This window comes from Ceratosolen solmsi, unplaced genomic scaffold (assembly GCF_000503995.2).
Source record: "Ceratosolen solmsi marchali unplaced genomic scaffold, CerSol_1.0 scaffold10, whole genome shotgun sequence".
Lineage (NCBI taxonomy): Eukaryota > Metazoa > Arthropoda > Insecta > Hymenoptera > Agaonidae > Ceratosolen > Ceratosolen solmsi.
The window spans coordinates 11,176,933-11,203,731 of record NW_011948412.1 but is presented as its reverse complement, the minus strand read 5'-3'; the positions used below and the strand labels follow the sequence as shown (position 1 = coordinate 11,203,731).

The 26,799-nt window shown below is 29.5% G+C and overlaps 1 protein-coding gene across 1 annotated transcript in view; it reads right to left on the bottom strand.

Moving 5' to 3' along the window:
• Positions 1-26,202, bottom strand: part of LOC105364922 (diacylglycerol O-acyltransferase 1-like) — a 108,952-nt gene extending 82,750 nt beyond the window's left edge. The window contains exon 1 of the mRNA XM_011502962.1: positions 26,087-26,202. Coding sequence (XP_011501264.1) covers positions 26,087-26,202 — 116 coding nt within the window. The remainder of the gene's footprint in view (positions 1-26,086) is intronic.
• Between the last annotated feature and the right edge of the window lie 597 nt (positions 26,203-26,799).

Here is a 26,799-nt window from a genome sequence, read left to right as displayed (position 1 = left end):
TAAAAAAGAAAAAAAAGATAATATAGTGAAAATATATATATATATATATATATATATATATATATATATATATACACATCAATAATTTTAACGAGGGTACATTTTTCCGTATAATATATATAATCTTCAAAGGTCTCTTTCGTAAAATATATTTCCCGTTTATAAAAGATTTTTTTTTTAAAAATACATTATACTTGTAATTTACACAACTTTATCTTTTACAAAAGTAATATTCCTAAGCCTTATTCAAATATTTATTTACATTAATTTAAAATCGATACTATTAAGATATTCAACAGGTTCTCAAACTTTAACAAGAAATATTTATTCAGTTATTTGAAATTTAAGTGAAACAATTTTTTCAAACTTTTATTCAATCTTCCCTTACGCCTGCAATTACAAATAATCATTGAGGTATCCATTTTAAATATGAATTTTAAAATTTTTTTATATCCAACGAGTAATGTTTATTCTACAATGAAACATGTAAACATGCAGAGATTTTAATTTTAATCGATAATTAACAAAGTCTATTATATTTTTATAATTAAAAAAGCAAGTAATCAATGATCTTTCAACCTATAATTATTAATTCACTATAGATAGTTAATTGATTCGTTCAATCATAAATTTTAAGTAAAACATACATTTGTTTATTTCATGACACGAGGCTACTTTATTTTATTTGATTATTAATAATTGAGTTGATTATTTTAACGATCGGTTATTCAATAAATGGTGAAATGTACATTGAATGCATTTTAAGTTTTTTCCCATTTCTCACGGCTTTTCACGAATCTGTGCGTACGATAATCACGACAATAATAGCCAATATAACAATATTTATAAATGAGTCGATAAACATTTACGCCTAGAAATATTTGCAATATTTACTCTGGATAAAATATGTCAGGTTAAAAGTCAAGCTCCATAAAAGTTGGTGCAACTGCTTTTCCCAGGACATTAATCATAGCTGTTACGCGCGATACGAAGGATATACTGCGGCTGCGGGGCTTGTGAAGAAGTTAGAGATTGAAATTTTAAAAGGCAAATACACGCGCATCGCCTGTACGACGTTGGATATAAAAAGTTTTCATAAGGACGACCGACCTTCCTCCGCACATCTACTCGAGCAATCCTTCACTTCGTATTTAAAGCTGTGCTCGAGATTTTTAGCTTGACTATTCCACGCGACGATATAGTCCTCTACGCGTGCCATAACCATCTAGTAGCGAATTCTTCGAGACCGACCGATCTTAGACGGATGGCCGGATATATTTAAGCGGCGTGCGCCGCGTCTCCTGACGCAAGCACCCGTACGAAATGATAAATGGCGTATTCCTTGCTTGGTTCCGGATATATAATATTCTGGTAGCACTTTAAAAGCACTTTCTGCACATGCGCCTTTCGTTTGTGCATGAGGCTTAATAATAGAAATTTGTTGCTGGAGCTGCGCGTCTTTTAAATTTTGCAGCCTGAGATATTCGCCGTCGAGTTTATCTACGAGCAACTGTAATACGCTTATGTTCTTACATTTGCAGGAGTGGAATGTATTTATATCTGTTGAGACAGGACTCCGACATATAATAATTCGCTAATTCATGGCGGATCATTTGTTGCATTTTTAAAAGCTAAAGTACTTATTTTCACATGAAATGTATTCATAATGTCGTATTTTGTTTCACATCCTGTGTAAAAGCCCCTCTTCGAATAATGTTTCGGAACGTTAAGTTCTACTATTTACGTTGAGCAGGTAATGCATACATACATTACCTTAAGTAGATAATATCAATGTATTTTTTTACAGTTGCAAACAAATGATCTGAATTTGCATTATTATATACGGAATGAATGCATTATACAAACGGCCTTTATAAAGTGTTTAATAAAATCTTTAGAATTATGTAACAATTTTTATTTATCTGCCTGATAGTCACGTATCAAAATATCAAAATATCAAAATATATAAATTAATACATATATATATATATATATATATATATTGAATTACCATATTACTAATTTTTAAAAAATCTACGTCTCGATAGAAAGTAATATTAACGAACAAGAATATTTAATGTAAGAAAATTGAATTATTTCATTATTATTATATTATTTGAATTGTATAATATATTTATATGCAGCAGCATTTTTCAAACTTGAAAAATTACACATAATTTTAATATTTATTACAAACAATTTTGTATTTTTCAACGAAACAATAACTGAATGCATCCTCATTTTTTTTTAAATTAAAAAATATTTAAAATTTTAACAGCTTAGTGCTGTTTTGATCAAATTGCAATTTGAAGTTTTAACATATTATTTTTAACGTTTTAACATTATATAAAAAAACATTATATATTTTAATACAACGTTTTAATTTTATATTAAAAAAAAAAAAAAAAAAAAAAAATCATATATTTTTCCATTTAGGCAACATTATACTTAAAGGACATATTAATAATTGTATTTATAAGAATTTTAATGAATAATTAATGATAATAATATTCAAACATCAGTTTACCATGAAATAAAAATACTTTTTTTCTTATAATAATGTTTTCACCGTTTAAATTCTTATCTAATTTACTGTTTAAATATTTCATATATACATATGAATAGAATTATTTCATTACACCTAATAAACGCTTCTTCTCCTCAATAAATCATGAGATTTATAAATTCCTATGTTTTGTTATTATTACCGATATTCAAATGGAGAAGATAATCTAAATTTAATAATATTAAGACAAAACATCCTTGAAAGATTCAAACTACAAAGACAAGAAAAAAATACAAAAAAATATCTGAAAGCATATTTCATTTTTTTAAATTTCTGCTCTTAACGTTTTTATCATACAGATGACTTTGTGAATTTTAGACTTTTAAAAGATTTACACAACTTTTGCGATTTTCAGCATTTTTCTACAATGCATCCAACGTGAGTTTCAAATATTCCAGACAATGATGAGATACATTCATGTCTAACTTTAAACTTTGCGTGTCAGAGTGAAAATCACAAGGCAAGTTTTGTCCTACAAAATTTTTTACTAATTTTGCTATTTAACCACGCAGAAAGTTTAAATCCACTTTAAAAAAAAATAAAGAAAAAAAAAATGAAACGTTAAAAATGTTTTCGACCCTCCACTTATCTATAGAAATCTATCTAAGCATATTTATATATATATATATATTAATATACGTTAACTTTGTATTTATTTATATATATTTGAGTCTGCGCTTACTTCGATTTTCTGTACGCGCGTCTACGGGATGTTACAAGTGTACGTGTGTACGTATGTATTTACGCATATGCCTATTCTCGCTATATATGAATTTATGGAATATTGAAAAGAATTAAATAACAACGATTTAATAATATTAAAAAGCCTTTAAAAATACTTTATTCTCTAATTAAAAAATAAGATAGCTCTTACACTAAAAACTTTATGAATAAAAATTTACATTTTGTACTATTTCAATTGTATCGTAATTGAAATTTTTTCTGTAAATTTCATTTAAATAAAAAATAAAACAAAAAAAACAAAAAAAAAACAAAAACAAAAACAAAAGAAATCAATTTCTTTTGCTCAAGTGAGAAAAATTTGGTGAAAATTATTTAACAATAATATTATATAAAATAATTTATAAATATATAATTATTAATCAATATTTTTCTAACTAGTAAATCATAAGAATAATTATTGAAGACTCGTTCACTTTACAAAAAACAAAAGAATTCCTTTTTTTAAAAGGTTTTTTTTAAAACATTCCATCTAAGTTTCATTTAAGATAAAAATTTTTGATAAATATAAATGAATTAAAACTGTTTAAAATGTTTGGCATCTAAATTTAAAGAGATAACAAATCTGACTTGTTTTGGTCATAAATACTTTATTATCGCCAAGCTTTGATGTACTTAATTTTTTTTATCTACTCTCTCGATACAAAACTATCCGCATACGTATGCTTCATTCATTTTTTTGCTTTTATTCAAGTATTTGTTTCATCGTGTCATCCTACTGTTACTTCGATACTCGTACTTACGAAAAGTATCCCTCCACTATACTTAGGCGATAGAGAAAGATGGGAATGGCATGAGAGTGAAAGAGAGCAAGACAGAGCAATGGTTAACTATATAGGTAGTAAGAACTGCGGTGTATAAAGTCGACATCACAATAGACGCATACAAAAGCTAAGTTTGAAAGTGAAAAGCGTGACCATTTTCTAAGAAAAGCCAAATGTATGAATGCGTTTAACCATTGAAATTGTTAAGTGCATTTGCGAACTGCCGAAATTTGTGAGGGATTTCCGTTTTTCTTTCATTCCAATTTTTCAAGGGCAATTCATTTTAGTCTGAGCTAAATTTTAATCAGTCCATAGTGCTAGTCATGCGCAAGATACTCTCGTGCGTTGTTTTCAGAGGGATACGGCTTTAGGATTATGCCACGTCGTTCGTATAATTAATTCGAATTAATTACCAGTGGAATTTCCTTGCTTGCCAAGGCTCATACGGACACGCGAATAAATTACACTTTGACTTACATTTGTGGTATTAGGTCTATATTATATTAAGATATCCTAGGTCTAATTAATACACGTTCAAAACAATACCGAAAATCTTTATAAAAAGATTCATATGCGCATATGGGTGTGTGAATAAGTATAATATTTATATGAAATTGAAGATACAGCAATATCGAACACTTATAAGTGCTATATGAATCAATGAATTTCAAAGTAAACTATTTTTTTTCCTTTAAAAAAAAAATAAGAAAAAAAAAATAAAATTTTCGTCTTTATTGAAAATATGTGTTTTTACTATTAATTGCTCCCACAGATATACAAATACAATGTCATATTTCTAAGGAATTATTTGAATTAAAAAAAAAAAATAAAGATAAAATTAATAGAATTTATGAAAGGGCTAAAGTTATATTTTATGGATTTCAGGTATTCTTTCCTTAATTTTGTAACATAACATTATCGAATTGTAATATATTTAGCTAATAATTAATTATCAGAATAACTTTTTAAGACTACATATTGAATGAAAATAATATGAGAATAAATTTACAGAGACATAATATTTACACGAATAATTTGTATATAAAAATAAGTAAATTTAGTCAAATGGAATAAAAATATTTACTTGTACTAATATAATCATGAATTAAAAAAGCGTTGAAGATGTGCCGTTTGAAAAATGACAAATGAGTTCTAAAATTATCGTTAATTATTATTTCAAAAATTACATTTATCTTCGAAATCAAGAAAAAGTCATAATAGTCAATAGCGTTTTTATATTTAGAATAGTCTTCTTTTGATTATAAACGACATATATTCGCTACGACTAAGAGCATTACTAAATTACCGCTTCCTTATCTATTTCCAAATATTTGATTACTAAAGTTGATTAGTAAAGTTTTGTTATATACTATATGAATATTAACTTATTATTCAAGCAGACACATATATATTATGTAAATATTTATGTTTTGGAATTTATGTAATTATATTTATTATAATATGGACGTACATATGTACAATTTTTAATTTGAAATAGTATTGCTTATAATAAGTGGCCTATAGTTTGGGGAATTATTGTAGTATAGCGGAGTAAATAAGATCTAAATCATGATAAAGTTATTTACCGCTATATATAATTGTTAAATAAAGAAGGCAGAAATAAGATTTTGAAGTGAATGTATGTTAAAAATTATTTGGAAGATATATAAATTACTCATTACCAATGAGCCAACTTTTCTTTTGTAATTTCAATGAGATTACTGCGATAATAAAGAACGAATAGCTTTAAGAATGTCACCATACTGGTGTAGCATTTTGAAAGCATTTGTCTGCTGTTTACAAAATTATGAAAAGGCGAGAAAGTGGAAAGGGCAATTACGAATAAAAACTACGGGGCTCCGGCGCAACTATATATCCGTCAAGCTATTTTGAAGTGAAAAGAGAAAAAGAGGATTCTCCCACTTCTCAGTCTCGTAGCTAAGCCAACAAATAAAATATTTTCGAATAAATGGATACGCTTGCAAATTGCATCAAATAAGAAATATATTAAGAGTATCGTATATTTTCATTTAATAACTACTTGAAATAAAAATAATATTAATATTATACAATTTCGATCCATGAACATTGTCAATATAAATCATATTTTAAATCTTTATTCATATAAATATCCTATGCGGATTATTATATCTATAAATATAATTGTACGTATCTTGTTGAAATTAATGTTCACATGACTTTATAAATATTAAAAAAAAAAAAATGTAATCATATGTTAAACAATTTATTCTATAATAAACATATAAGATAATATTAGACTTAATAATATTATAAATGAAGACTGAAATTCTCTATTCACGGTACCCAATTGTATATCTGAATTTTGTATGGATCTTTATCTTACTGATAAAAATTTCTGATCCATAAGTTAAAACAGTATCTTATATAATGATATTATGAATAATCATCAGTACTCGAAATGTACGTGTAGTTATTCTGTAGTAAAGTAAAAGTTCTGAAATTAGAGTATCGTATTATATATTAAAAAGAATATTGTCATAATTATGAAATATAAAAGGCTCTAATTGCTTATAATGATATATAATTAAAAATTAAATATGATTGCTTTTGTTGATGATTGAAATACAGTTTCTTATTATAGAAAGAAATATATATTATATATATATAGTATTATAATATAGTATTATAGAAAGAAATACGAGATCCTTTGAACCTACTCTTTAACCTATGTTTTTTCTTAGTTTCTTTCTCTTAAAAAAAAAAAATGTTTACAAGTCCATTTAACGTTTGTATACATATTGCTATACATTCAACTTAACAACTTCAGACTCGTTTCACTGATTCACTTAATGTTTTCGTAGAATGAAATATTTACTTGCCCATTCCTATACATAGCTTCTCCGTCTATGTATATATAAACGAATTGCGAATTAATAGTCGTATGTTCTAAAAAAAAAAAAAAAAAAAAAAAAAACTGTAAATTCAACTGCAGCAACATAAAGTAATTACATTACGGACAATCTGAAAGAAGTTTCGATAAGCTACATCACATACAACACACTCGCACTAATCGTTTTCTTCATCGCCAACTTTGTCCTTTCATAGAAATCTTTCCCCTTTCGTTCGTATATCGTCTAAGTGTCGACTCGCTCGCAATGTCAAGAGGAGAAAAGGGTAGGAGGAGGCGCCTGGCGCCTAAATCCTCGACTCTCGCGAATGCTATTCGCAGGGCCGCAGTAATTACCTTGCGAGAGCTCAAGCGCTTTTCACCCTAGCCTATATACAACCGGAACATCGCTCGTGCATTCAAAATTTATGGGAGATTGCGATAATTAATAGAACGAGAGGGAGTAGAGAGTTGTCGACGTCACGAATTCTCTTTGGTAGGCAACAATAATCGCCAAAACTTCCTCATACCCGTCTCGGCGCACCCTTAGTACCCTTAGTCCTTGCTTTTAATACGGGAGCTTACTAGCATTTTTCTCATACTGTCAATACATCGTTTCATTGTCATGAACAATTATGCATCAATGCATGTATTCGCGCCTTATCTACTATAAGTCATTTATTATCTAAATGCTTATTTAACTGCGAATTACGATCACCATGAAACAATGTGGAGGAATATAATTAAGTAAAATATGAAAAGATAATGTGAGTTTGTGGCTAATGTGACGTAATTGGGTACCAATTTCATGTTAACACGACATGTGGAAACATATTTGAAATTGGTCGGTTACGTATCCGTGATTGTTTTTATTTCTTTTGAATCGTATAGATTTTTCATTTATTTTAATAGCGTAACGACTAAATTCACACTATTCATAATATACATATCGCTTTGAAGATTTATTATTTCTATTCTCCAATAATAGATTTGTAAAAGATTAATCTGAAGAAAATTAATAGATTAAATCTTAATATCACTCTCTCATTCGTTTTCGCACTCGGAAGGTCATTAGAAACCTTTATACTTGCATGATTATAACATAGCTTGAAAGAATTAAATGGTCATTAAAAAATCTACTTCCTCAATTCCAAACAAAAAAAAAAAAAATATATATATATATATAATGAAAATTTATAAATAAAGAAACCTACATAATAAAAAGCCTAACATTTTCTGAAAAAAAAAATAAATGGTATTACAAAGAAAAAAATTAATTTTAAATAAGACTTGTTAAATTTCGTAGACTTTGTAACAGAAACGTTAAAATAATTAGTATTTAAAATGACAATATTTTACGGAAAATAAGATCTTCCAATTAGTTATTGAAAAACGATTTTTAATTTTCAATAAATCATGACTTATATCTCGTGCAATAATTACCACATATCACGATAACTTCTCGATTAAATTATTATTTATAATATATATATTTTTTATTTAATTTTTTATTTAATAATTTATTCAATAATTTTATTTAATAATTCTATCAAATACGTTAACTAATAATTTATGCTTGTAATAAAGTTAATAAATATATACAACTAATTATAAATGAAAGCAAATTAAAATTTTAAAAATGATTATATACAACATGAAAATCTTTACTCTAAATACAATAAAACAATACATACATTTATTGTATATATTATTTTAATGCTGAATTATTATATGATGTAGTGATATAATAAAAATTATATTATTAATTTACGATTTTTGTATATATATATATATATATATATACGAATATATATATATGTATATATATGCGCGCGCGCGCGCGTGTGCGCGCGTGTGTGTGTGCGTGTGTGTGTGTGTGTGCGCGCGCGCGCGCGCGTGGATTTGTAAATCTTTAATAATAGTATAACAAATTTTTTGAATGATTACTATATTGGACTTATTAGAGTACGCTTATAGTACAAATTTTATCTCTTAAAAAATAATATCATACGTTCGAATATTTGTATTAATTCTTCTTTTTTTTTCATACAATTATTAATCAATAACGCGATAAGCAAAATTCATACGAAGCAATTTATAAAAAGCATACGATAATAAATATCTTAATATTTTATTAAGAGCTGTTGCTTTATTAATAATATCTTTAAATCGTGCAAGACTGAATTTGAATTGGCTGGATAACAAAGGCGTAATTAGTATTTAAATGATTAAGCGAATAATACAATATTTGTTAAGATATAATATAAGGGCACAAGATAATACTAATAAAACCGATCTCATACTAGTTACTAAGTCAAAATTACTCATTAGTAATGAAAAGCCTTTGGATATTCTAAACTGTATTTCTGCACTGCTAAATAGTATCACAAATTTCGTACATTTTCAAGGTATTTTACTTAGCTCTTGGAACAAATATACGCATGAAATAATTTAATGAATGATTTCATACATAACAGAATACACATTTTAAATATCTCTTTTCAGAGCTAAATTTGCATACCATTTCAGCATACCCACACTCTAATTTGTTAATTCCATCAGATTCTTTACAGCGTTATATACAATTTTACAAAATTATGCCAACGTATGTGTGTGTAAGCGTCTACAGGCACATTGCACATCCAGCCCCGCGCCATTCCATAACGAACATTCAAACTCCGGTGATTCTCCAGGGCCGAAACTTTTCCTCAATTAATCGCGCGAAATAAACCACCTTTTACCACCACTTCCCCCGCTCACCGAACCCTCACCGCCGTGTCTCACCATCGTCCCCGGAGCGTCCAGCAACTCCGACTATTGTTCGCAGCATCGAAATTCACTCTGTCGTTCGACCGTTCGCGCTTTTATTGAATTTCGCAAAATGCAGCCATCGCTGACGCCGCCACCGCCACCAGCTCCGCAGCTTTCATCTAATCTGACGATCTGGACGTACAATAGAGAAAGCACCGGAGCCTTTCACAAAGCACCGGACGATTGCGGCAGAGTTTGACACTCTCCTCGCTCTCCGGCTGCATTTTACCAGCGACGAAGTAAAGCCCTGATCCAAGGATTACAGCTGCGTGTATCAAACGGCCGAGCCACCGCTGCAGAAATAATGACCGAATCGCTGACTGCTCCCGCCAGTTCGAAATAAAAGACAATCGTGCTTTTTGTGACACCGGAGTGCTTGCACGCTGTTTTGGCATAATTGTCAGGGGCTGAAGCGCGAGTGTGCTTCTCGCTCGCTTTAAATCGCCTGTCACGACCCTCGCCCTCCAAAATCCCCTCCCCTCGCCGCCACTCACACTCGGCTCGAGCCTCGGGGTTACATTCTCAAAACGCACGTGTACGTTTATGCGGACAGAAGGCAAACTAGCGGGAAATCCCGTTCGTTCGTTCGTTCGTTCGTTCGTTCGTTCGTTCGTTCGTTCGTTCGTTCGTGTGTGTGTGTGTGTGTGTGTGTGTGCGCGCGCGCGTGCGTGCGTGCGTGCGCGCGCGTGTGCATACGAATATTTTCGAAAAATCAAACGGTCGTAAATTTTTTATTCGTTGACTCATATGCTGGATCTTCGACGAGTAAACACTTGCAAGGATGATACATATTGATTTTGCGAAAGAGCCACATGAAATAAATACAAATGGTGAGTCATGAAAACCAATTTACGCCTTGGATTTGCATCGTTGATCATGAATGACAGCCCCGATGGAAGGATAAAAATGCCGGCATTGGAGATGCCTGTCTCTCGACTTTTACGCTTCAATTTCTTTGTACCTACTGAATTATTCGTTCGCTATTTTTGTTGGATAAATAATTTACGTACTGTTCATGAGAACATTGGTAGCACTTTTTAGCGATAAAAGGATCTTTATATATATATTAAAATCTACGATGAGAGCTATAAATGGTAAAATAATCAATCTCTACGATGTATTATTAAGAATACGTTGCTGGTTCAGTCGCTTACATTGTAGTCAAATGTCATTAAAAAATTTTAAATGTTTTCAAGTCTAGATACTATATCAAATATATATATATATATATATATATATATATATAGTTTAAAAATCACAACAATTTCAATCTCAAGCATATCTCTCCTACATTTCCACGTATCGGATATATTTATGGATTTTATTTGTCTATATTGTGCTTATTTCTTGCAACTGAAAATCAATAATGATGAGTATTTTTGTAAGTTCATAAGCAATGCTACGCCATTGTTGCTCGAATATAATCGCTAACGCAAACAGTATCCCTGTCAGGCTATAATTACAATATTTAATTTAATGATGTTATTTATACCATCGGGCGTACATTAAATTTCATATCAATAAATATTAACTATTTCAATAAAGAATTAATTGGTATAGAGAACATTTTTGTATTTAATTGATTAATTCGTTTGAATGGGATCGCAATATCAATCAATCATTTCTTGCTTAGCGAAATTTAATTTCAAAAACACACATTAATTGTACTGGCTAACAACATATCAAGCAATGATATGTCAATGAAAACATGTTGACGCGCGTGATGTATTTGTCATTGTTGAATATAAGGAAGTGCTTCTTTTTCTTTTTTCTCTTCTTTTTTTTCTTTTTTTTTTTTTTTTATTATATGTATATGCTAACGATGTGCTATAATACAATCATTTAAAATGCTTATATATATATTGGATATATTGGAGAACTAAATTTCTTCGATAATGATATTTGCTGATATTTTATTAATGATGTTTACTCTTATAATCGATGAATTATATTGAAGATATATATAATAATGCAAAATTGCCATTGCGTCGCCAAAGAATCATAAATATATATATATATATATAAGCTTTGAATCGTAATTGCATAAAAATAAATGGCAATATTTTATACGACAAAATTTGATAATACAAGAGTATATGAATACTATTCAATGTTCGTTTTATCGCCATAATAAGAGTAAAATGAAAGAAAGTATGAAAAAGTCTCAAACATGAACTCTCATGAAGAATATAATCTGTATTTAAAAATTCTCTTGTTATCTAATACTTAATTTTGTGATTATTAAATTTCCAATCAAGACACAATTAATATTCGAATTTCGTTGAAAGATTGCAGCTGAATTTGATTGATCGTTCACAATTAAAATTAATCAAAGAAATGTTTTGATAACATTTTCATTCGTTCAATTTTCCCTAAACTCTTGGATCACAAAGATTAAATCTAAAATATTAAATCTAAGATTAAATCTAAATGATCTAAAAGAAATGTGAAATATTCGCAAACTCCTTAGCTCGACAGTACCAACAGTACAGTCAATCTTCATAACATTCATCGATAAGTATTTACTTTATAAAATCAATCAAATATTTTCTGTTTATAAATTCTTGAGCCGTATTCCGTTAAATACAAATATTTGCACTAAATATTCTCCTTAGTTAAACTTATACGACGCTAAAACAAATATTTATGCGACAATAACAGTTTACTTGCTCGAAACAAATTTTGTATCTAATTTCATTAAACATTCCTACCTATGAATTTTTTAAATTCTCTCTATACGCTTGCAGCACTCTAACCCCGATAACACCGCCCCTTCCTCCACATTAAAAATTCGATTACGCCCCACCGTTTAGATCTCACGTGAAGATTAACCTTTTCCCGACTTTTAATGCAATAGTCCCTTGTTATACGCATTCGCTTCTTCGCTCTGCCGGTGAAAATCTAAAATTGAATTTTCTTCATTTCTCGACATTATGAAACTAAATACAGGCACGCGTACCAACTTATGCCCGTTAATTTGCAAAATTTCCATTTAGCAAGGCAGGGAGAATGGCCTAACGGTTTTATTGCGATTGTCGCGTTGAGACAAAGAGGGTCTAAAGAAAGACGCCAGCGGCGTCGACGACAACTATTTGCTTAGCAGCAGCGCTAGAGCTGCCCAACGTTTATGCGATATATGTGGGACGAAGGGGAGGAGATGAAATCCCAGAGGGGCCAAAGCTAAAGCTTAAAGCTAAGGCAACTCTGTACCGGAGCTCCCCTCTCGTAAAAGATAAAGGTGCCAAATCTTTTGTTTCCGTACGAGCGCAATAAGAGAGACCTGCACGTCCTCCTGGACTCTATTCTTTCTCCTTTCCTTCTCAACGTAAGTAGCCCAACAACACAAAAATGTCAGACTAAAGATACTTTTTTCCCTTATGTTTTCGAAATTATGTAATACAAGATATACCGATAACGTCGATAATCATTCGCAGAATTTATTAACAATTCCTTTGTCACCCTCTTTAATAACGGATTTATTCATTTTTTTATTATAATTATTATTCTTATTATTGTTATTTATAACAGCTTTTTTGAAAGTAAAACTATCTATGATCGAGGAATTTTAATTAAGTTTTGTTTTTGACTGAATTTTATGAATTCATGACTAAAAAAGATTAACATGCTTTTGCGAGCTCTTCAGCATACAAAAATAAAGATACATTTTTTTATCGAAACGATTCTTCGGATAAGACTTTTATATTAAACTTTGAATTCCTCGATAACAATAGTAATAATTATCATAAATTTGAACAATTATCAGAAATAATAAGAATTTCATATATTTATTGTGTGTTAAATTTATTTCACTTTATCTGTATTTATATAAAATAATGGTGCTTTTTTTTCGAAAAAAAACAGCTATGATAGGAATTTTTTTAAACTATTTGATAAGATTGCATAGTAAATGAAAAGCTAATATTCTTTTAAACCAAAGGTATTTCTTGCATTTTGAAAATATCTAGATAATACTTGATATTATCACAACAAGAGAGATAGATAGATAGAGAGCGAGAGAGACTCTCTCTCTCTCTCTCTCTCTCTCTCTCTATCTATCTCTCTCTCTGTATATGTGTGTGTGTGTGTGCACGAACCAGCGGACAACGATAGTGAGAGTTAGTGAAAGACAGAGACAAAGGTTGGCGAAAATGAGACAGAGAGATAAAGAGTGAGTGAGTGAGAAGAGAGTGCTCATGAACGGAAGCACTTACTTCTGATGTTCTTTGCGAGATTCACCATCCTCGGGAGAGGAAATCGAGAATACTAGCTCTATCTTTCCTCTTGCCTCAAAATATCGAAAAATGGAGCGGTGAGAAGAATAAAAAAAAAAAAAAAAACGAGCATCTGGAGAGTGAGAAAAACGAAGAAGAGCGCACGTGAAAATGGAAGTGACGATAATATTCGAAAAGGTTGAGAAGAGAAGCGTAATACATGTAGTCCTTCCATATCTTGAATTCGGGAATTTCCTCAGTCCTGAATATATGTATTTAAACAACCGCTGTGCTTTCCTAGCAGGTGTTCGAACCCACTGCATTACTTTTAAAGCTTCTTCGTTTATGTAAATTGCTTTTTACGAATAAAAAAAGCTTTCATTTATTTTTCCCGAGTACGTCAATATACAGCAATTCTACTTACCGCTTAATAGAGCAGGCAATTTTCACGGAAACCATATTACACATATGCATGTACATATTATACATGGAACAAGCAAAATAATACTAATAACATAATAACAGAATACTACTTATTTTTCAATAATTTCACTATATTAAGAAAGAATTTAATGCCAAGTATAATGTGTATAAAAGATATAAAGAAAAATAAATCACATTTACATTGATCAAACTTTTAAATAATCAAATAGAGACTTTGAAAGACTATTTGAATAATTTAGTAATATATTATATAGAAAATCTATATGATCACGAAGAATTGATAAATATTAAAAAAGAAAAAGATTTTTAAAAAACACATTTGTACATATTTGTTGTATCATTGATATTGAGGAAAATTCTAAAGAAACATTCCTTATAAATGCTTTTAATTACATAAATATAAATACAATCTAATTACATTTAATCTTCTTATCCTTAACGTTCTATGTTCCTTTGAACTACTATATTATAGATTATATTACTGAAAGAATTTTAGGTAGGCAGGGATATTACAATAACGATATAAAAATGTACAGCAAATTAAAATGAAATATAAAATTCATATCACAACAGTTTCCTACGTCTATATTCTTCGGTCTATCAGAAAAAGAAAACAATTTATCTACCATGTAGTTCACATTCGTTATCCGTTATCCAGTGAATCGAAACAAAATAAAGGAAATAAAATAACCATACGCCGAGTAGTCCATATGTTGCACGAAAGTATATACTTTTTGTGCTTTATACAGAGCAGAAAAACGATATACAGTTCAATGTAAAATAAGTAAGATCCAACAAGTTAATCCTGCAGCGACGATCCCGCAGCTTAAACACGAAGGAAATATATCGACTGAGCGAATAATTAAATAGATGTGCATGTAAATTGTATATAGAATTGCGCAAGGTAAAGATATATGTATATATGCATATGTGTGTGTGTGTGTGTGTTTGTGTGTGTGTGTGTGTGTGTGTGTGTGCGCGCGCGCGGGGGTGTGTGTGTGTGTGTGTGTGTGTATTTGTTAAATGAGCAAGAAATTAAAAGTTTTGCTCAATAGAGGATCTAAGTAAGCGAGAGAAAAAGCAGGAAAATACGCGATACTTTTTGTGGTACGTCATACTTTTAGCTTAATACTAATTATTTGCCATATTGCCAGGAGAAGTGGGGAGAGGCAGAAATCCTATTACATTTTATTGCATTACTTTTAGATTTAATCCAGCGTGAAAAACGAAAAAGAAATTATTTTTTAATAATAGTAATTGGACGAAAATTTGATTATTTGATAAATCATAGTATAATTTCTTCTAGAAAAAAAAAAAAAAAAAAAAAAAAAAAAAAAAAAAAATTTACAAAATCCCTTCATTACCTAGTCATAAACATCAAATAACTGAAATAATTATTATACTGTGAAGTAGTATTCTTCTGTCAGAATATAAAATGTTTATTTTAATTTTATAAAATACTTATATTTTTTAATTAGATAAAGTATCAGGTTTACTATTGCAAAATTTTTATATTTTATAATTTGTTTATCTAGATAATTTGAAATGAAAGCATAAATGTTAATATCAAATATTTAAGTAAAAGTTTAATGACTGGACACTTGGAAAAATTCTGTTGAAGTATTTCAATTTAAACCGCTGTAAAAGTTGCGATTATTTTACATAATACACACGGTACATACAAATTTCTGTATAATTTTAGTTGAAGTGTGTTAAGTAATTTAATGATCGATGATGATTTATTGGTTATCTTTTTAGATTTACTTTCCTTTTTTTCATTAGACAATAAACAAACGTTGCTAAATAATGGTTCTTCTACAGTAAAAGAATAAGTTGAATAGCATTTCTAAATTTATCTCCACTTCGCTGTGAGTTGCTTATTTAATTGTTCTATTTGTAATTTATGTAAATCTTATATTTTTAAGTTATATAAATTTTATATTACAATTAGTTCTCATCTTAAATGGTAAAAAAGATTTATATTTATACTCCAATTTATAAAATGTCCTCGATACTAATTAATTAATCACAAAGAATCCTTCCTAATACGCTAATATTGATCAATATTGAAATAATTATATTTTATACCTCAGATAGTTGTCTTTGATAATAGTAAAAAAAAAAAAAAAGATAAGAAAATTGTTATTCGATGATCATTTGTGATGAATGTTAATAATAGGAGGGATTTTCATAAGAGGAATCCATTTATATCCAATTCTAAAATAAATCGAGATACATTTATATTTTTAAATCTGAATAAATTATGAAGGATTGTCGTATGTCAATCATTCTTGAATAGCCTGACAAAAATACAAAAGCATAGAGACTTCTCTGTTGAGTTTTTATAAAAAAAAAAAAAAAAAAAAAAAAAAAAATATTTTGTAAGATCAACTAAATTATATAAATCTCATAATAGAAGAATATTTAAAATTATTATTTCACTAGTAATTTTTTTAATTATCTAAATTTTATATATTTTCCTAGCTTTGCAACACCCATTTGCCTTTAACCATCAATACTAAACGGAATAAGGTAGAACGGATCTTGATGTTCATAGGGAAAAGCGTAGACACAGTTACAATACGTTACAATATTCTTTAGAAATTCTGGTGAAAATTTGTTTAAATTCATCTAGCGAGCATAGTTTTTTGTTGTTAAGTTTTCTTTTTAAAGTATAATTCTAAAGAATAGTAAAATAAAGTTCTAATGATTCGAAATTTATAACATTGGAATAGTGACGAAGAGTATTAAAAAATTTAACGAAAATTCATTAAAAGAAAAAAAAAATAGTGTAATAAGTTTTCTTCAATTTTTAATAATAATTATAAATTTAAATCTTTAACCTTAGAAAATTTTCTAAATCTTAATTAAGCCCCTTTGTGTCAATTTTTGTAATAAAAATTGCTTTTGCTATGTAAAAAGCACGTATGATTCATAGTATTCACATTTTTAAATTCCGGCAAAATAAATAAAAGGTATTTTTTTTAAAGAAATAAATCAATTATTGTAAACACTTTATTTAGACACATTATAATCACTAATTTGATATGTCGTTAAGAAATTAAATCAAATACGAGTCATGTAAAGCTGAAAAATTTATTAATTTAAATTTAGTATTTTCATCTATATATAATAAAAATATAAAAATCTATATACAATAATTACATAAGCATATATAAATTAATTCTAAAATATTAGATTTTAAACAACAGTAAATATAATACAGAATGTCATTACAGATGAAAAAAATCATCCATACATTATGTACATAAATAAATTATCCAAATGAATAGATAATAATATTAATTTACAATCTAAATTATTAGAAATACGACGGTGCATATTTATATTTACCCATAAATCATTTTATTAAATTAAAACATTTAAAAATGCTTCTAGATACAAAAGCTTGAAAGCTACTTTCTAAAATCTGATAATTATGCTACGAAATTTTGCATAAATTATCAATAAACCGAATAAACATTTTGAATCGTTATCATCGTAATAAAATTTAATTATATTAACCACAATTTATTTTCAAAATGAAATATTACCTAATTGTAATTTAATAATTCACATTTAAACATTCCCTTCCTAAATACATATGAATTATTAAATTATTTATGAACTGTTGTTGAATATAAATGAAAAAAATGTGTATATGACATATTTTATTCGTCAACATTATAATTTATGAAAATTCTTTATGATTTCTTCAGTTTCTATTCAAAACTATTAAATAAGTATTTGGACATTTTTTTTCATTTTTTTCCATTAATTATCAATTATGCTTGAATATTTTAGTCAAGAACCATTAGTCTATATTAAACGAATGTTAAATATAATAAATTTGTTTTATAAAATATAATTTAATATTATTTAATAACTCGCCCAGTACATATATACTATATATGAATGTTTTTTCATTAATTCTCTTATAATTCTACGCTCTAGATATTTTGTATTTTTTTTTTATGAGCTATGAACATATGAAGCTTAAAAACTTTACACTTTGCTTCATTAAAAATTATTACATTTACAAATCTAAGCTAAATATGTAAATCATACGTATACTGATTTGTGGAATATTGAAAATCAAAGTATGTATTTAAATAAAATGGCTGGAAATTTGTAAATCGTCACGGGAAAATAGTAAATTCAATATATACTCACTGCTAAGATCGACTTATCTCTTATATATACTTCCTTATCTATTTATCTATTTCTTGTCTATTCTATTTCTTATCTATTTCTTTTCATCTGTCTGCCTGTCCATTTATCTGTCTATTTGTCCGCACATCTCTTTGCCTTGATTCCACTGTGAAGAGCGTATAAAAAAATATTTTTTAAATAAGGAAAGAAAAATAACCCTTTTTTCTTTCTGTCTCCTGGCTCACTACGTTTCCACCTATCCTGCGTCTAATTGCAAAGTTGGATGAAAACAAGGAGTGCTCGGCAAACAAGGGCCCCAAGTAAATATAACTTCCGTTCGTTTAAGGAAATGCTTGTGTGCACGTAGCCATTCGTGTGCGTATGTTACAGTTTGTATGCCTCAATCTCTCTTCTTCTCATTGCATTTCTAACTACATATATATATATATATATATATATATATACATATAAACATATATAAAGGAAATACAGGAAGACAGGGGATGAGGAGCGAAAAAGAGTGGCAAAGGACTGAGTGAGTAAGAAAAGAAAAGGAGCATAAAATGAGTTTCCGGAGTTGAAAGAAAGGAGAAGCGAAAAACGAGTTGACGATTGTTTTTTCTTTCGGGGTGCGATGCGAGAGATTCGAAGGTAGAACAACGGGAAGAGTAATGTAACCTCTTAAACTGATTCACAAGAACGGTAGATCTCTTATTTGCAGCTCATTATAAATCCCTCTTGGATTTTTACTCACTGAGTTGCCTTATACAGGAAAGAAGAAAAAATTCTCGTTGTACCTTTGGCAGTTTTTCTTTTACTCAGTTGTTGTTTTCCCAAAGCTAGCTTTATGCTTTTCGTCTTATAGGCGCCTATTTTTCTCGCATTATTTATAAATTATGTAACTATCGGATAACAAAGATTCTTACATTAAATATCGTATTACAGCCGAGTACATAAATACTTATGATCATTTTATGAAACCCTATGATGAGTTTAATTTTTTTTTTTTTTTTTTTTTTTTTGCATATATTCATATTCACTACTGTAAAACATTAACATAAGACTATTAATATATAACTATTGATTGTCGAAGTCATTAATAAAGTTGATAAATTACTGCTTTATATTCACCAAAAGAAATGCCAATGAAATTGTAATTACAAAGTTTAAAGTGTAAGAGTATTATATTTTTGTTATATTTCTGTAAAAATACTTTTGAACGATCTAACCAATTCCGTAGCTTTTAAACTTTTTGTCAAACTTCTCTGGTAATTTTACCAAGTTAAATGAAAAGCTGTTTCAAAATTTACAATAATTTTTTTTTAATTTTTTGCAACAATTTTAAGATAAAAATGATACGGGATAAAAACAGTAAGAGTTAATATTTTTTACACTAGTTACACCGTACAATAAAATAACTAATTTAATTTATATGGTTATATTATATGGTCTATTATTTTTATAAATATATAAAACTTTCATCGCAAAAATATTATAGATAAAAGTTATATTATACAAATTTTTATATAATATTATAATACATATAAATGTATACTCATGTGTATTCTTCAGTATGTTGCTAACATTAAATATAAACAAATTTAATATTTTCCAGCAAATATTGGACAATAACAAAAATTTCATTAAACCGTTCTATATCATAATCTTCGATCTTTTAAGTAAATATAAATGATTATATGACTGTAAATGATATACGACTTAGATTCATTTGAAAAGTAATACACGACGAATCATAATATCGTTTGATTTTAACGAATTTTTTTAGAATTGTTTAATAAAATCAATATCACTAAATTTAAGAAACTTTTTTTTATACATATATATTCCCTTAATTATTGCAAACAAATGCTGAAACGTAAAATTTTTAGATGAAAAATGAAAATAATTATTAAAAAATACAGCTATTTTAGAAAAAATTTATCATAATCCGTCATTAAATTGTATATTAAGAGTATTTAATGCATAATATCTCATGTCTGCCCGTATGAAAAACTGCGGTACTTTGGATTTCTTGTCTCGTTTTTCAAAAGCTTTACATTCATCCCTCAATAAACCGAAACAACTTAATCAACTAACAACCTAACAAAATTAATTAGATTAATTAAATTTGTTAATTATATGTAGTAGTTTATTCAATTTCTCTATGCCCAGATCCAGAAGTTTTGCTTAGCAAAAGCGTATACATTATCATGTAGTGAAAATACTAAAATACACTAAAAAGAAACAAAACGAGGAAGAAAATCTGAAAGAAGAAAAATCAAGGGAAATAAAGCAAATGAAAGCGAAACGTATCAAAATAAAATTAAAAGAAAGTTAATTAATTAGTTAAATGAAGCATTAACTAATTAACGAATACGAAATATAGCACTTGAAAATATAGACTGTTTGGGAGATTTGCATGAAACTAAAAATATATAATTTAGCAAATAAATTTGTCTCGAACATAAGGTATCAATATTATTGATACTTGTGAAAATGTGCTAATAATCAGTACACATAATTAGGCGAAGGGACTGTTGACTTAAAGTTTTACCGTTTACCACCACTTATGAACTGTCTGAAAAATACATTTATTTGGTATTCGCTTTGAGTTGCCATTAAAAATTAACAGTCATTGCCCAGTTAATATCTTGAGAATATTAATATTCTTATAGTAGAGCAATTAAATTAATTCCAATGATAAGACATTAATTTCATGTAAGCGAAAGGATGTACAATTTTTAATTAAGACACAGCTCTAATGCTTCGATTCTAATCTATTGTAAGGTCAATGAGTTTATTCAGTAATTACGCAATTTATTATCACCTACATTAAGTAAAATTGATTAAATTGAGTAAAATTCTGATATTTCATAGAAGATATTCGTTATAATTAAATTATCGATCGCTTATATTATGTACTTCTTTTTCGAGTAATAACATCTCAATCGTAATACGAACGTTAAACAACATGTGTTTTTATAGTATTAACTTTCATTTTCTAGTATTAATGAAAAAAAAAAAATAAATTAAATATATTAAAATAATTTACACTTTTTTTTTTACAAAACTCATATTTTTGTACAGAAATTGTAATCGATGCTTAATTTTAAATATATAAAAGACTTTTGCTATTGCTAGTAAAAAACATGTATATATGTAATTATTCGATATTCATTTAAATTTGCATGAAATGTATTCATAATCGATGAATCTGATGAGAATGTGCATACTAACTTTTAAGAACATATAGAAAGGAAATTAAAGCGTAGTCTATTATTTAGCACAATATTGTTTTTTACATTAACATTCTATCTAAAATAATACTTTTAATCATAATTATTGTACATATTTAATACATGGCTCAAGCTTTACATATATTAAAGGAATCGGTGAATAATAAAAATCGTATAATAAAATTAAAAGTATAGACGAGAGAGACAAGAAAGAGAAAAATAGAGAGACGACAGACTTGAACAGAATTGTAAATAGTTTATTATAATACTTAAATCTTTCTTCATTTATCTTATCTAACAATTAAATATATATTAAATACTAAAGCATCTGTCTAATTTCATAAACAGATGAAAAGAGATAAAAAAGAAAAATATCTTCTGCATCGAGCGGTAAGAGAAACAATCTTCATTTTCTCAAATACAATTGTGCATAACAACTTATATTATATTTAAAATTTATACCTCTCTTGATAAGTAGTTCCACTTTAAAATTCAAATAACACAGACTACCATATTAATGCATAAACCTACATAAACGCTATGCTAAACAAAGAAGAGTCGTGAAAACAAATTGTTTTCACATCGTTCTATGATAATAGATAGGCAGTACAATAGTATGCGACACAAAAAGCATGCTCAGATATCCAGATATTTAATTATCAACAGAAATGTCTGTATAATAATATAATTAAAAACTTTAGTTAAATAAAGCATGATGTTTAATTATCATATTGAAAGAGAAAATCTTATTAAAAGTCTAAATGTTTTTAAAGAAAATGGTCTATTTACAATTAATTACTCCCGCGCATTTCTTCCCTCGTTCTTTCTATCTTTTGCGCTGTCTTTTATTAGTTTCCTATATATCTCATTAATGAATTTCAACAGGAAGAGAAAGTACTATAGCAGTTTTATGAAAATATTTCATTATTATGTCCAATTATTTACATCTATTTACATCTACAGGAGATGAAGCAAATGAAGATACAAAAATATCGTTCAGTCCTTAGTTAATATATATATATATATATATATATATATATAATTAAATAATCGATTCAATTAAATACAGTAAATGATAGATTAGAAATTAATATGAAATGTGTGAAAATTGGTGCTTAAGTAGAAGTGAGTAAAATATTTGCTTTGTATTTGCTCAAAACATTCATCATTTATTTTCCAATTCGAATAAAAATTCCGATCAATTTGATATTAAAATAATGTGAAACAGTAAATTAAAGACTTGTCAAATTGATAAGTAATATTTATTTTGTAAAAGAAATCTGGTAAAAATCTCCGATATATAATACAAAAATAATGTAATAAACTAAATAAGCTAAAATTAATTAAAGCTAATATTTCGTAAAGCTATTTAAAGTTCCAACAAGTCATTTTAAACACATATTATCAAATACGTCGTAAAAAAAATTAATAATTAATGAGATTGAATTAAGAACCATTCGAAAATAAATGCTACTACTAGTTTTTGATAGTTCATGATTGCCAAGAATTGTTATCGTCTTAAAGTCACGTACATAATAAAATAAAAAATTGCCTGTCATGTAAAATGTGTTTGTAAAGTAATATTTATGAATTTCAATTCAAATTTAAAAGATCAAATTTGAAATAATACACTTGATGATCATTTGTACTGAATTAATTATTCTATAAATTCAACTTGTTATTAAAATTTTATTGAAACAATTTGGATGAAATTGAATTATTTCGATATGCTTCAATAAAATCTTATATTAAATAGTAATGAAAAACAAAATTAAATGTTCAAGAATTAATACATTTTTAGTCGTAAATTGCATTCCTTCATTTATAAATACAGTGTATTATTTTATAGTGTGAAAGGGCGGTGGGTGGGTAAGGGGGGGGGGGTGGTGGTGAGACAGCACGTGTGCACACTTGTCGTTCAAAACACTCTCGCACTCTCTTATCGCTGGGCCTTATACTTTAGCAGTTCGCACTCGTTGCAGTAGTGACTATTCCTCCACGACAATTTGACTTTGAATAATTCATGTCTCGGTTCGACTTTGCGATTGTTGCCATGAATACGAATATGCATGTGTACGTTCCCAATTCCTCCCATGCATGCGAATGTATCAAACATGCAAAAATGTCCATCAACCCAAAATGGTACGTCACATATCGAAAAATATTCCAACACATACACTGCATCTTCGGTATTATATGTGAAACTAGGTGTACCACATGTTATATACGATAAATCAATGAAAATGAAAAGGCGTGAACGGAAATACTAAGGATAATTTACGACAAGAGGTGAGTCTATGGTATAGTATATCTTCGGTGTATTCCATCGAAAATGAACAAGCCTTTCCAAGATTATGTAACATACTTGTTTACTCTCCTTCATGTAATGGAAGTTCTTTAATCGAACTACATGGCTAATATTTAGTAATATATAAGATCTTTAAAAAAAATTAAATATCCAATCCTGTATCTATTTACATCTCCAGTTTGGCAATTCCCTCTGCTAGATTCCCTATTTGTGCTCTCTCTCTCTCTCTCTCTCTCTCTCTTTCTCTCTCAAACTTCTGCCTTTCTCTTTATGTTTAAACACTTTTTTCACTAATAAGTATCGAAATATTTCTATAAGAAAAATTAATTAAATTATATATGTAGCAAAATACCAAATAATAAAGTATATTTATTATATAAAATACCAAGAATTCTTACAAGTTTATAATTTTATAAACATAATTTATTTAAGATTATTATTAAATAGTATGCACTTAAAATTAATCATATGAATCTAGCGTTTATTATGATTACGTAATTCGTTTACATAATCATTTAATGATATTAAAATTCAAGTATACATAAGTAAATTATTAGCTTACATTTATGCCTATCTGAAAAATCATCATTTAATTATTATCCTTTTTCATTCAATTCTATATATATATATATATATATATATATATATATATATATATATCATTATAAACAAAGTTCAAGATTGATTATTGAATATTCACTTACTATAAAAGTGATCTATAATTAATTGTTGCCTTTGCATCAATAAAGTAAATTTATTAAATTTGCTGTTTTTAATGAGATTTTTATAGCCATAATATAATACAGTTTTAAATGCTAATTGTCAAGGTACCGTAATGAAATATATTAAGATTTTGTATAGCATTTGTTCAAGATGACTTCATCAATGAACAGGACGGAAAATTGGTTATCCAAAAATAAGAAATTAGACAACCGAAACGAACAGGCATCGGAAGTAATTTCCTTACGAAAACCGCTGGTAAATTAGTTCCCATATACATAAAGAAGGTCGAAAAGTAGAATAGAAACCAAAACAAAATTCGAGTTTAAAATTAGTTCTCCGTAAATTTAACGAGATTGACTAAAGTTATTACCAAATTTGGATAATAAATCGAATAGCCAGAGTAGTTGTATTTATTGCTCGGATATATCGTCGGATCATTTCCTTGAAAATTCACATCTTGCTACGGTTTATGTAAGAATTTCCTTATATAAGACCAATAAACAATGTAACTTTATTTTCAATTCAATTCAAACAGCCTCAAATTTTTCAAATATTTCGCGATTGAAAATTAATGTAAAAGCGAAATATGCACGCGTGTGCGCGGCGCTTACGTGTGTCAGCGGCCGAGCGAGCGACGCGGTGGTGGCGGTCTAATGGGTGAGGGTAAGGGCGGGGGGGGGGCGACAATAAGCGCAAGAGGGACATAATGAATCCATAACACACGCATGCGCAATGAAGGAAGAAGCTAGTTTGCTAAAGCAGCCGCTGGCTCCGATTCGCTGACAGTATAGCGAGAGGTTAAGGTTCAGACTTTTCTTGAATTACAATAAACCACGTCGCCGCTAGATTTTCCGTACACGCGCGTATTATTCAACGTTTTATCATAATCCATTAATAGAACCTTTTGCCAATATCACCGCGCACAAGAGGCTGACACAAAGAGGCCGTGGAGGTTGGGAGGCCGATCGATCGATCGAAAGGAACTCCGTGCCGTACGAGCGAGCATGGAAATATGCCCGTAAATCGCACGTGGATGCCCCGTCAAAACGGCCGCGGGAGTCCTTTAACCAGATCGCCGACCCGACAAAGAAACGACCTCGCATCTCAGACGAAAGATAATTGCGGAAATAAAGGTGCGGCCGGGAGTCGGAGTCACGGAGCGAGAGCATGTAACGCGTCACGGTGACGCGGGCGAGCGGTCACAGTCGCAGCGGCAAAGGCGTGAACCTCCCAGGCGTTTATCGCACTTGACTGTACTCACGGCTTGTCGGGCTGAGACCTGCGCGCCATCCTCTCGGCTTTCTGAATTTCCTCGGCGCGGGTCGCGCTCTTGGTCCTTCTGAGGCGAACGCCCTCGTGCTCACCGCTGGCCGTCATCCCTCGTAGAGCCGAGTCTCCCACTGGATGCCTACCTGCGTATCCACGGGGCTTAAAGGGCGCCGGGCGACAGCAGCGTGGGGCTCCCGCGACTCCGTCTCTCAACTTCGGCGGCTCGCGAATCACCGGGGCCGCGGCGGACGGCCGGCCGTGCGCTCCTCAACACTCTGATACATGGGCCGCGTTCCCCCGGTTTGTAGGTTAGGTCTCTCTCCAATCTTTCTCTCTCTCTCTCTCTCTCTCTCTCTCACTCTCTCACTCTCAATCTCACTCTCACTCTCACTCTCGAGCGCCGTACACATACGCGCGCCCGGCCTGATATAATGCGCGCGCGACACTCGACGACCAGTCCCGCGAATTCCCACCGACTTTCTCAATTTCGAGATAGGGGCTGGCGGCTACGTTCGGCCCCGCTCTCCTAATTATTCGGCCTCACGATCGCCCCCAATCCTCGAAAATCGGACTGAGTCGTGGTCGCGTAAGCGCGCGTGTACCCACCCACCCCCCTCCCTCCCTCACCGATTTCATATTCTCCCAAGCTACGCACCGCAGATAACTACTTCAATTACCTACTCTGGCATGTTTCCGCGAATGCCG